The sequence below is a fragment of the Nomascus leucogenys genome, chromosome 19 (genome assembly GCF_006542625.1).
Source record: "Nomascus leucogenys isolate Asia chromosome 19, Asia_NLE_v1, whole genome shotgun sequence".
NCBI classification, from domain to species: domain Eukaryota; kingdom Metazoa; phylum Chordata; class Mammalia; order Primates; family Hylobatidae; genus Nomascus; species Nomascus leucogenys.
The window spans coordinates 28,555,811-28,568,467 of NC_044399.1; the positions used below are offsets into that span (position 1 = coordinate 28,555,811).

At 54.9% G+C, this 12,657-nt stretch overlaps 1 protein-coding gene across 2 annotated transcripts in view; it reads right to left on the bottom strand.

Moving 5' to 3' along the window:
* The window catches only part of MRC2 (mannose receptor C type 2), a 63,939-nt gene extending 56,379 nt beyond the window's left edge, over positions 1-7,560 (bottom strand). For both annotated transcript variants that reach the window (XM_030800544.1, XM_030800543.1), the window contains exon 1: positions 7,305-7,560. In XM_030800544.1, coding sequence (XP_030656404.1) covers positions 7,305-7,422 — 118 coding nt within the window. In that variant the 5' untranslated portion in view covers positions 7,423-7,560. The remainder of the gene's footprint in view (positions 1-7,304) is intronic.
* Positions 7,561-12,657: the final 5,097 nt, after the last annotated feature.

Here is a 12,657-nt window from a genome sequence, read left to right on the forward strand (position 1 = left end):
TTAGACAGAAGGCTGAAGGCAACTAGAGGCAAAAAGGGGAGAGGTATGTCCAACCATCCCAGTGTTCCCTAGTCTGTCTCGGTTTTATTCCAGAGTCCCAGGAAGCTCCTTATCCTTCCCTAAGTGAAGGTTAAATAGGGAAGTGTAAGGATGAAGAGGAAGGTGATAAAGCAGATGGTGATAAATTGAGGGGCTTTAGCGGGTAGGACCATTGAGGGTGGGATTTTTTTTCTTTGGTATTTCAATTTACTTTCAGAAAAACTATGATTACTTTTTGGCACTTACAGGAGTTAGCAAAGTGTCACAAAGAAGTAATGCCTCTGATTGAGGCTATTTCTGAAAAAAAAAAAAAAAAAGAGAGAGAGAAAAATAATAATGAAGTAACAGGTTTAGACCTGCTTCAATTAAAAAAAAAAAATGGGGCTGGACACAGTGGTGCACTTCTGTAATCCCAGCACTTTGGGAGGCCGAGGCGGGTGGATCGCCTGTCAGGAGTTCAAGACCAGTCTGGCCAACATGGTAAAACCCCATCTCCACTAAAAATACAAAAATTAGCTGGGCGTGGTGGCACGTGCCTGTAGTCCCAGCTACTCGGGAAGCTGAGGCCAAAGAATCGCCTGAACTCTGGAAGTGGAAGTTGTAGTGAGCCAAGATCGTGCCACTGCACTCCAGCCTGGGTGACAGAGGGAGACTCCATCTTAAAAAAAAAAAAATTGTGTCAGAGGTGTTCAAACCAGAGCAACTCTGTCTTTAATAGGGGCTGGGTAAAACGAGGCTGGGAACTCTTGGGCTGCATTCCCAAGAGGTTAGGCATTCTAAGCCACACAATGACACAGGAGGTTGGCACAAGACACAGGTCACAAAGACCTTGCTGAAAAAACAGCACACAGTATAGAAGCCACCCAAATCCCACCAAAACTAAGAGGTGACAGAAGTGATCTCTGGGCCAGGCGTGGTGGCTCATGCCTGTAATCCCAGCACTTTGGGAGGCTGAGGCAGGCAGATCATGAGGTCAGGAGTTCAAGACCAGCCTGGTCAACATGGTAAAATCCCATCTCTACTAAAAGTACAAACATTAGCCAGGTGTGGTGGCACGTGCCTATAGTCCCAGCTACTTGGGAGGCTGAGGCAAGAGAATTGCTTGAACCTGGGAGGCGGAGGTTGCAGTGAGCCAAGACCACACCATTGCACTCCAGCCTGGGCAACAGAGTGAGACTCCATCTCAAAAAAAAAAAAAGTGACTTGTGGTCATTCCCACTGCCCATTTTTTATACACTAATTATAATGCATTGGCATGCTAAAAGATATTCCTATCAGCGCCATGACAGTTTACAAATGTCACGGCAACGTCAAGAAGTTACCTTATAGGGTCTAAAAAAGGGAGGACTCCCTCAGTTCCGGGAATTGCCCACCCCTTTCCCAGAAAACTCACGAATAATCCACCCTTTGTTTAGCATATCATCAAGAAGGAACAATTGTATAAGCAGCTGAGGCGTCCACGCTACTCCTCTGCCTATGGAATAGCCATTCTTTATTCCTTTACTTTCCTGTTAAGACTGCTTTCACTTTTCCCTATGGATTCGCCTCAAATTCTTTCTTGCGTAAATTCCCTCTCCTGGGGTCTGGATTGGACCCCCTTTCTGGTGAGTTGTAGTTAGGATTTTTTTTTTTTTTAGACAGGGTCTCACTCTGTCACCCAGGCTGGAATGCAATGATGCAGTTGCGGCTCACTACAGCCTCAACCTCCTGTGCTCAAGTGATCCTCCCATCTCAGCCTCCCCAGTAGCTGGGACTACAGGCATGAACCAGGACACCCGGCTAATTTTTTTTTTTTTTTTTTTCTGTAGTGACTGGGTTTCGTCATGTTGCCCAAGCTGGACTTGAACTCCTGGGCTCAAGCAATCTTCCCTCCTCGGCCTCCCAAAGTGCTGGGATTACAGGCGTGAGCCACCTCACCCAGCCTTTCTCTTCTTAATAATAAAAATAGCAATAATTTAGTATTGTTTGCTAAGAAATTATTCTGTGCCCAGTAGTGTGCCAGGCACATATCTCATACGTTCATGATCTCATTTGTATGTAATTCTTATAATACCTCTACAAGAGGTATTGATTTTTCCCATCTTATAAATGAAGACACTTGAGCCTCTGCCTGAGGTCACATAGCTGGTGAGTGGCATCAATCCTGGTCCCACCGACTCTGTCCCTATTTACATTTCCAGAGGACTGAGGGGGGGAAACACTGCCAGCCATGCCCACACTCCTGCCTCATCTACAGGAGGGAGGGGCCACTGTTCAGCCTCGCACGCGGCTGCCTTCAGGGAAGGCTGGGGAAGGCTGAGGAAGGCTGGCTATAGTGTTCCCTACATGTGCCCTCCTGAGGTGATCCCTGGGAGGGAGATTAACAGAGAGGCCACCCATCCAATCTGGGATTTGTCACCGTGGGCTATGTCCGTGTGCTTCTCTCTCGTCACCCCAGGTCAGCCCAAGAGGCAGGGACTAGGCTCCCTCAGTGTCCTCCCCAGGATCCTTGAGTCTCGAAGGAAGGGTCACTGGAAGGTGGGAAAGAAGAGGGGAGGGGAAGAACGCCAGGCAAAGGGATCGCGCGTGGGCAGAGGCCTGGAGGTGGAGAAGGCTAGGGCAGGACAAGAGACCAGAGGCATGGGGGCCCGGGGAAACTAGGAAGAAGTTGGTCCTTCTTCTACCAACAAAAACCAGAGCTGTGGAGGGCAGAATGCACAGTCAATGAAAGAGAAATCGGGAGTGGGCGAGGCTGAGGGGAGCAGAGCGCAGGTGGAAGGGTCTGCGCTGTGAGAGTGCAGAGCCAAGAGGCTGGTGTGGGGGGGGTGGGGGGGAGGGGAGAGATGAGGGGCCAGGGGGAAGTGCAAGAAGGGAACCAACTGGTGGAATTCCACGAGGGGCCACAGTGTGCAGTTGAGGGGGTCAACCCAATCTGTTTCCTAAAGGGCTGCAGCTGGTGGACCCCGGCAGTCCCCCAGTGTCACAGGTGCCACTGGACAGCCCTCATCCAGCTGCCGTTTACTGGTACAACCCCTAGCTGAGGAGTGACAGATCTGCAGGGCCCAGGGTGTGCTCCAGGAGCACGTCACCACCCCACTGGCCCACCCCACCCAGATTCACAGGACCCAGGCGTGGGAAAGCGGCCCCCTCCCATCTCATGTAGGTCTAAACAGGAAGACACGCTTCCTATCAGCAGTGCTCAGGCCTTCCAAGTCCAGGGACCCCCACTGGAGACATGGTGGGGAGGTCTCAAATAAAGAACAGGCCATGGCCATCTCTGCTTCAGCTCTGCAGGGGCTCAGTAGACATCCACTGAATGAATGAATGAATGAATGAATGAATGAATGAACAAACATGTGAATCCTTGACCTCAGGGAAGCTGGAGTGCCAGGCTGGGACACCTTGAGTCACTCACTTATCAATGCCTTCTTGGAGGGGGTCCCTCAGAGATCCTGAGGACACTGCAGACAGCTCAGTCCAGGCCTCTTGGACCCACAAGGAAGTGGGTGACCCAAGCGCCCAGACCGCTTACATGTGACAGAGGGCTGCTCGCTCCACCCTCCTCCTCAGGAGTCCTCCCGGTGGGACACATTGAGAGGTGTCCTAGAGGGCTTGGAGTTATGGGCGGGGGGGGGAAGAACGCATAAGGCAGAATTTCCCAGGCTTTCCTAACACACACACACTGACAGTGCTTCATGCGATGGAAACGCTGTGTGGTACTGGAGCGTTCAGGCTCCATACCCACTCCTGGGTTCGAATCTCACTGGTACCACCTTCTAGTGGTTTGGTGGTACAGCCTTGAGTGACTCCCTTAACATCTTTAACATTTTCACGCCAGATGTGTGCAAGGGTGACACCTGCTCAGAGATGGGAGGTGCTGAAGAGCTACTGCCAGCACAGGACCCAGCACGGCGCCCAACACATGCACGGCGCAGCCGTGGATGCCATTGCTCCGTCCCTCCGGGGGTATGGACGGTGCAACAGGACTCCTCCTCGATGCTTAAACTGATGAGGAACTCAAATGAATATCTGCCTGAGAACTGCATGGCACTTCTGAAATCATCTCATTGAGCCAAGTCACGGTGCCCTACGTGCATCAGAAAGCCAGGATTTCTCTGGTGTGAAAAATGGAGGCCAAAACCCGGGGTTCTTCCTCCCCTCCATGTACCCTCACGTTGCCCAGGTGAACCCAGAAGAGAGCCAGGATCCCGGCACTAGCCACAGCTCAGCTGGGCACCTCCTGGGCCCTGATGGCTCACAGAGAGCCAGAGGGTTGCAGCAAGGAAAACTGAGTTTTGCGTGGGGGAACAGTAAGAAGTTTCTGAACCCCACGACTCAGCAGAAGCTGGGCCGCAAGTGTAGGGAGCTGGTCTGGCTGACTCTGGTCAGAGCCCCAAGTACCCGATGCCTCCCTCCCTGTCCTTTAGGCAGCACCGACCTTCCCCCACAGGAAGACTTCCTGAGGTCTCCTCACCCCATGACCTTGAGACTTGATCCCTGGAGCTCCCAGAAGCCCCTTTCCCAGCAACTAGCCCCTCATTCCTCTGCTCGGAAACCTCCAAGGGTCCCCTGGGGTTCCCCACAGTCAGCGTGCAGGTCCCTTCCCCATTCTGGCCTCCCAGGTACCTCTTTCACTCAACCTTCTCCCCGACCCAGCCAGCAAGTTTCCACATCATCCCCAGAAGCGCCCAGCCCAGCGGCCCCTTCCTGCCTCTCTCCAGACAGCCTTGGCCACCCTTTGGCCCACACAGTCTCTCCTGCCTCCAATCTCCAGACGGGAAGCATCCACACTCCAGCCTTTCACTTACTAAGTGTGTGACCAATGTAAATGATCAGACCCCTCTTAGCCTTCATTTCCTCAACTGCAAAAATGGTCCAACAATAACCATCTCCTTGGGTTGTTATCAGAATGAAATGGGAACTTGCACACGAAGCGTTTAGCGTGGCTCTGGGCAGGCAGGCATCCCACCAATGGCATCCTGCCCCCTACGCAGTTCACTGTTCCACATTTCATTCTCCCACAAGATTTTCTTTTTCCAGAGGATGCATCTTACACCCTTCTCTACCTTCCCTCCTCCCCAAGAACTTGGCTCAAGGCTGAGCAAACTGCATGCTCCAGAAATGCAGTAATATGGCAACCAACAAAGAGGACTCCTTCCAGTGACAGGCTCCGTGGGCCACTCCACCAAGGTGGAGAAAAGATGGATTCCACCATCACGCACCAAGAAGGCACTGCCGCCTCGCTGCCCCTGCCCCGTGCTCTGGGCACACAGGGCTCCCCCCATGGTGGTCAGGAAACTGCCCACACGCAGCCCCTGCCCTGCCTGGCATAAGCCTCGCCCCCAGCAGCACTGCCCTGCCACACCCTACCTCCCACACGCATTTCCTGGGGCTATTTGGTCCCTGGTGCTGGTGAATTCCTCCCAACGACAACGTAATTCACCAGGTACTAGGGGCTGCCAGCTCTTCGGGCAAGGAATTCGGCCCAGAGGCTCTGAACAGGCTTCCCAGGGGAGGGCCCAGTGGAATTTGGCAGGGCAGGGGCAAGCGCACTCTGGGCAGAGGGCACAGTTCCGAGGGAAGGAACCTGCAGCAGCTCCATCCTCCTCCTGCTCAGCTGCTGCTGGAAGACCTCACACTGCCTGCCATCCAGATCCAAGTCTCCTCAGGGTGTGGTCAATGCAGTGCCAACGGGAAGGGGACCCTCTGAGGCTACTCATCCCTGGACACAGCCCCAGGGACGGCCAGGCACAGAGACCAGGAGGAGAAGGGGCACTCCAGGCGTCCTTGTCCTCCCTGACCGGGCCTCTCACCAGGCACTTCCAACCCCCTCTATGAAAAGCTCCAGGGGGAAAGGCCGAGTCAGCACTCTGGCCACAACTCTCTCCCAGGGCCTGGCTTTCAAGTGTGCTCTGGAGCTCTGGGAATGGCCATCCTCCCCACCCCTTCCCACTGCCTGCCTCCTGAGGCCCTGCGCAGAGGAGCAGAGGAAGGCAGGAGTGCGAGGAGGTAGGGGAATTGCCTGTGAGGCCGCCCTGCAGCGGGTTAGGGGGTTACCCGGCCTGGTTTGTGTCTGTCGCACATTCAATGCCAGGTGGGCCCAGAATTGCCCCAGGGGGCTCTGGTTGGTGTGAATGTGGGTCACCGTGGCCCCCACCTTTCCCATCTGGCAGATACGTGTCTTGTGCCTACGTCACGCCAGGCCAACCCAGCAAGCACGGGCCAGGCTGGAGGCCCCAGACTCTCCAGGGGGCTGTCTGGTCCTTGCACAAAACTGCAGACACTGCACGGACTGTCCCCATCCCCCAATTAAACAGCCAGCAGGACCAAGCTGGGCCCGGCGATTCCCGCGTTCACTCCAGACACCCCCACCCCCACTCCCCCAGGAAGTGGATCTTTCCTTTCAACTCTCAGATTCTTGGCGAGGGATCTGTCTGTCCCCACACTTCACTGTTATCCCTGAATAAGGAGCAGGAAGAGAATGGCACAGTTTTGGGGTTTTCTGATTTTTGTTTTGTTTTCTGTTGGTTGGGTTTTAAAATCTTTAGCAGCTCTTTTGCCGCTCAAGATCTGTCCCCTCTGGAGGGCCACGAGTGTGCCCAGAGCTGCCCACGCTACGCAACATCACAGCACGGCAGCGCCCAGCCTGTCGCTGCGTCCCGGTGGCAGGAGCCTCCTCACAGGGCTGCTGAGCTCACGCGGGGCGGATGCCGCGCGCCACAAGCCTCCTTGAAGACTAAGTGTGGAAAAGAAAATATCAACGCCCACGAGATGCAGGGGGCGGGGGGAAGGTGAGGGAAACGAACCCTCGCGGATAGTTGGAAAGCCGTCCTAACGCATCAGTCCTGGGGCAGAGCGAGGAGACCGGGCCCGGGAACTCCCGGACAGGGAGCCCTGGCTCCCCGGGCGCGCCCTGCAGGTCCCCTGCCGAGGACGGGCCGGCGCCAGGTGGTCCGGGAGCGCCGTGCGCGGGGGTCCTCAGGAGCCCACCCGCTTCCTCCGAGGCTGCTGGAGTCCCCCGGGCTCCCCTCCCCCGCCGCCCGCCACATCTGGTTCCACTCAGGTCCTCCCCCACCTCTAGGCGCGCTCCTCCTCCCCTCTCCTCCCCCGCTTTCAGAAAAGCGGAGACGAGTTTTAAAAACCCAGTCACACACACACGAACACGCACACGCACACACGCTTCTGGAGAAAAGTGGGGGGAAAAGGAGGGAAAAGTCGAGAGCGGCCCGCGCCCTGGCGCTCCCCCCGCCCGGGCCCTGAAGTTGGCCAAGTTGGCAGCGCCTTACCCGGGAGGGCGGCGTCCCCAGGGGCGCCGGGACGGCCGAGGTGCAGGCCCCCGAGGAGCAGGACGCAGCGCAGCAGGTGACGAGGCCAGGGCGCGGGGGCCGGCCGGCCGGGCCCCATCCCCGAGCGCGGCGCTCAATGGACGCGGGGACCGAGGGCGCACGGGCGCAACGCGCAGTGGCAGCCCCGAGGCTGGGCTGTGATGACCGCCCGCAAGGGGCTCGCGTCCTCCTCCGGGTCGGGGCGAAGTGATGCCTCCCGGGGAGGAGGAGGGAGGAGGCAGCCCGGGCGGAGGGAGGGCGGAGGGAGGAGCGCAGAACCGGGAAGGAGGGTTCGAGGGGTAGAGGGGAAGGGAAGTGGGCAGCGTGGGAGGGGAAGGGGAGGAGGCGCGGGGCTGGGGCGAGAGCGTCGGGAGGGAGAGAAAGGGGTGGCGGAGAGGAGGATACGCCGGGTCCAGGAGGACCCCAGTGTGCGCCCTTTCTCTTGCTGCTCTGTTTCCCAGCCTCTCCCCGCCTCGCCTTCCCTCTCTTCGGTCCCGGCCAGGAGCCCCAGACGCTGCGTCACAACTCCCCGGCTGGCGCGGGCGGGGAAGCAACTGCAAAACTTTCCGCAAACTTCACGGCGTGGTGGGACCTGGGCTACGAGGTCGGGCCAGCCCGGGGCGGGGGCGTGCGGCTGACCCAGGTGGCCAGACCCGGGCCGCCAGCATCCGCCCCGCCATCCCGCCTCTTTTTGCGGACGTCTCCAGCAGCCCAGCATCCCCTACCTCCATGCGGAGGAGGACCCCTCCCCCGGTCTGGTGGGGAAGGGGCGGAGCCCAGAGCCTGGCCACCAGGGCGAAGATTGGGGGAGGGGGAGGCAGAGCCCTTGTTACGTGTGTGCAGAGCGCAACAATTCTTGCAGGTCTTGTTTTAGCATTTTCGTGACCCCTGTGTCAGTGTCCCCGGTGCAGGAGTGTAGCACTTTTGCTAGTTGGGGCTGCATCCAGAAACCTGGGGAAAATCTGCCCACTGGACGTCCCAGAAGACCGGCATCATCTCTCCCACCAACTGGACTGCTGGCCGGTAGCAAAAGACCAACTGGAAATTTCATAAAACGTTAGACAATCCACAGTTACTCATTGTTACGCAACTGGTCTCTGCAGCACAGAGCACGAACTGGGGAGTCAGGATGCTGGAGTCCAGCCCTGCCTCTCTGCGGATTCCCTGCCCGACCTTGGGAAAGCCTCTTGGGGTCTTGGGACATAGGGCAGGACTGAGACGTTGAGACCCCAAGTGCAAAGAAGACACATTTCTCCTACCACGAGTAATCAAAAACACTATGAAACTGTACTATGGGCCGGGTGCAGTGGCTCACGCCTGTAATCCCACTTTGGGAGGCCGAGGAGATTGAGCCTAGGAGTTCAAGACCAGCCTGGGCAACATAGGCAGATCCCATCTCATTTTGTTAATATACATTTTTTAAATAATAATAAAACTGTAATATAAATTTTATTGTTTCCTGTCTTGTCCACCTTGGTATGTTTTTTGGAAATAAATTCAGTTTTTTTCCTTTTCATTCCTCCTGTTTTGGGTAAATGTTTCCCCAACTCTACAATGGGGGTGTTGGGTCAGAGATGCTCACTCGTCTCTTCCCATCACTGCCAGGCTGAGGCTCTTGGTAAACAGTCCAGTGGTAACAGAGCCTCGAAGCAAGCCCCCTCTGAAATCCCCTAGAGGCCCCTGGAAAGGGTCCCACTGGCCACCCTTTGGTTAGCAGCCAGACCAACAAATCCCCTGCACCCCACGGCTAGCTTCAGCAGGTCTGACAGGGCCAGGTCCCTTCTGGTTGCTGTGGCTCCACTGCCCCTTGGGACATGGAGCATGTCTTCTTGGTGTGGCATGTTCTGGGATCTCAGTCCTCTGCACACAACAGGCCATGCTGGAGCTGCCTCAGAGGTCCTCCTCTTGGCCTTCCCTCTTGCACAATCCTGTAATCTCCGAAGGATTTGAGGATTTGCCGGCTAAGCTGCTCTCTCGCTCTCAGAACACAGGATACTCCTTCCCCTGAAACAGGGTTGGATTCCCCCTTCTCCAGCAGCTTGACTAAGTTTCGGCGTTTCCTGCCGGTCTTCCCCACCCTCCTACTATCAGTGGCAGGCCAGAAGCCCACTCCTTGACAACACCAGTGCGGAGCATGGGGCCAGAGAATCCACCACTTGCCGGCACCAGGTCCCGCCATGCCCAGCGCACAGGAGGTGTGCTCTCATCTCTTCACTCACTGGTTCAGCAAGCACCGACTGCTAGCCCTGTGCTAGCTGCTAGAGAAACAGAGATGGGCAAAAGCCCTAGAGGAGCCTCATTTAGTGGGGAAAATAAACGTTTTGCCATATTCCAGGCAAAGAAGACTCAAGGGCTGAGGAGCACGAAAGTGTGCTGCTCTCGCAGGGACAGAGGTTGGTTCAAGCCTCTAAGGCCCGGTTCTAGTCTCTGTCAAGGGTGAGACTTCCTCCTCCAGCACGACATGGTTCCACACCGTGTTCCACTGACTTCTGCTGATGTCTGCAGCCACCAACTGCTTTTGATCTTGACTTTGGGGCAGAAAGCAGGGACACATCTGGGAGATTCTCCCTGTGGAGAATCCAGGCCAGTTCCCTACTGCATAAAGATCCTGTGCAGGATCAGTTGTCAACAGAACATGGCCACAGTCTGTAGGAGTGTTGGGTGTTGTGAGCAGCATGGGGCTCTCGAGGAACCCCTCATCAACACCCAGACCTTCATCTGCTTCCAAAGAAAGGCCAGCGTCCTCTGTGCCCACAGCCTCCTCACCATTCCTGTGCCCACAGTTGAACAGCTGTTTACTGTGGGCCAGTATGTGTCAGGCATCAGGCTAGATGCTGGAGACTTAGTGAGGTCTCTGACTTGTCCAGGGGATTTTTGCCAAGATGGTATTCGCTATCGTGGAACTGAAGCTGAGAATGGCTCTCCCCTAGACACTGACCAACTGTCAACCAGCAACAGGTACTGGGGGTGATACAGTTTGGATCTGTGTCCCCACCCAAATCTCATGTCAAATTGTAATCCCCATTGTTGGAGGTGGGCCCTGGTGGGAGGTGATTGGATCATGGGGGTGGATTTCTCATGAATGGTTTAGCACCATCCTCTTGATGCTGTTCTCATGACAGTGAGTGAGTTCTCACGAGAACTGGTCATTTAAAATCGTGCAGCACCTCTCCACTCTCTGTCTCTCGCTCCTGCTCCAGCCATGTGAACTGCTGCATCCCTTCCGCCATGGTTTTAAGTTTCCTGAGGCCTCCCTAGAAGCTGAGCAGATGCCAGCATCATGCTTCCTGTACAACCTGTGGAACCATGAGCAAATTAAACCTCTTTTCTTTATAATTACCCAGTCTCAGATATTTCTCTTTTTTTGAGACGAAGTCTCACTCCATTGCCCAGGCTGGAGTGCAGTGGTGCAATCTTGGCTCACTGCAACCTCCACCTCCTAAGTTCAAGCGATTCTCCTGCCTCAGCCTCCCAAGTAGCTGGGATTACAGGCGTGTGCCACCATGCCCGGCTAATTTTTTTATTTTTAGTAGAGAGGGGTTTCACCATGTTAGCCAGGCTGGTCTCGAACTCTTGACCTCAGGTGATCCACCCACTTCACCCTCCTAAAGTGCTGGGATTACAGGTGTGAGCCACCGTGCCGGGCCTGGTCTCAGGTATTTCTTTATAGCAATGAGATAATGGTCTAATCCTGTATTAGCATTACCCATTAGCAGACCCCCTGTGGGTCTGCTAATTTCATCAAAACCAGTTTACGCCAGGTGTGGTGGTTCAGGTCTTGTAATCCCAGCTCTTTGGGAGGCCAAGGTGGGAGGATCACTTGAGGCCAGGAGTTAACAATCAGCCTGGGCAACATAGCAAGACCACATTTCTACAAAAATTTTTTAAATTAGCTGGGCGTGGTCATGGTGGTATGCACCTGTAGTCCTAGCTACCTGGGAGGCTAAGACAGGGGAAGTACTTGAGCCCAGGGATTTGAGGCTGGAGTGAGTTATAATCACCACTGGACTCCAGCCTCAGCTACAGAGCGAGATCCTGTCTTTAATCAATCAAACAGTTTAGTGGAAGGAGTATAGACTTTGGAGCCAGAGAAACCTGAGTTCAAATCCTGGCTTCCCCATTTCCCAGCTTTGTGACCTGCAGCAAGTTATTAATGCTTTAACTCTGAGCTCACAATAATTTTTACTTGTAAATGGGGCAACTTGAGATGTTTCCTACCTTGGGAGTTAAATGTTAAGTGGAAAGCAATGGCATGGCCCCTGGATGAATGGGGATGTTCAGGGAATGTGGTCTCCTCTGTTTCCCATCTTCCTTTGCCATTTGGACATCAGGGTCCTTACCCTTCACCCTGCCTGTCTCTCCCCTACTCTCCCACCCTACCCTGCCCATGAAATCTGCACAGATCAGTTTTATCAGATTGTAACACTGAGTTTTACTTTGCCTGGGAAAACAATACAACATCCCTGCATTTTCTGAACATCTCCATATTTGTGTACAAAAATGGTACCCTGAAGTGTAAAGTAATCTAATTAGAAGCATGCTCGCTTTGGCTAATAAATGTGTGTCCATAAACAGCTCAGCATGGGGCACTGGGGTGAGTCCAGGCCTGGGGAGTGGAGGTGAGTGGGAGTTCCAGCTCTGCCATTCACTAGCCACATGTCCTCGAGCAAGTCACTTCCCTTCCCTGAGTCTCAGGTGCCCTGTGAGGTGTAAGTTTTGGTGTCATTACTCACTGTGCTTAGGGATCCTCTGGCATTACTCTCCTCTTCTCTGGTTCTGTGGCTCAGCAGCCTCTCCAGCCAGAGGGTGCCCAGGGGAGCAGAGCACCCAAGCGGGCCAGGTCTACAGCAGAAGCTTAGGAAAGGACAACTCAAGACAGGGAGGGAAAATGCAACTGGATGGCTAGGTAGGGTAGGAGGCTATAAAGAAAGACTTGGGCCGGGTGCGGTGGCTCACGCCTGTCATCCCAGCACTTTGGGAGGCTAAGACGGGCGGATCACGAGGTCAGAAGTTTGAGACCAGCCTGGCCAATATGGTGAAACCCCTTCTCTCCTAAAAATACAAAAATTAGCCGGGTGTGGTGGCGGGCGCCTGTAGTCCCAACTACTCAGGAGACTGAGGCAGAAGAATCACTTGAACCTGGGAGGCAGAGGTTGCAGTGAGCTGAGATTGCGCCACTGTATTCTAGCCTGAGTGACAGAGCAAGACTCCGTCTCAAAAAAAAAAAGACTTGGCCAGTCCTTGCCTGAGGCAACTAGAAAAGAGGCAGTGACCCCAAAGAGTTCTGTATGACCTGCCCCACCCTGCACCTTCT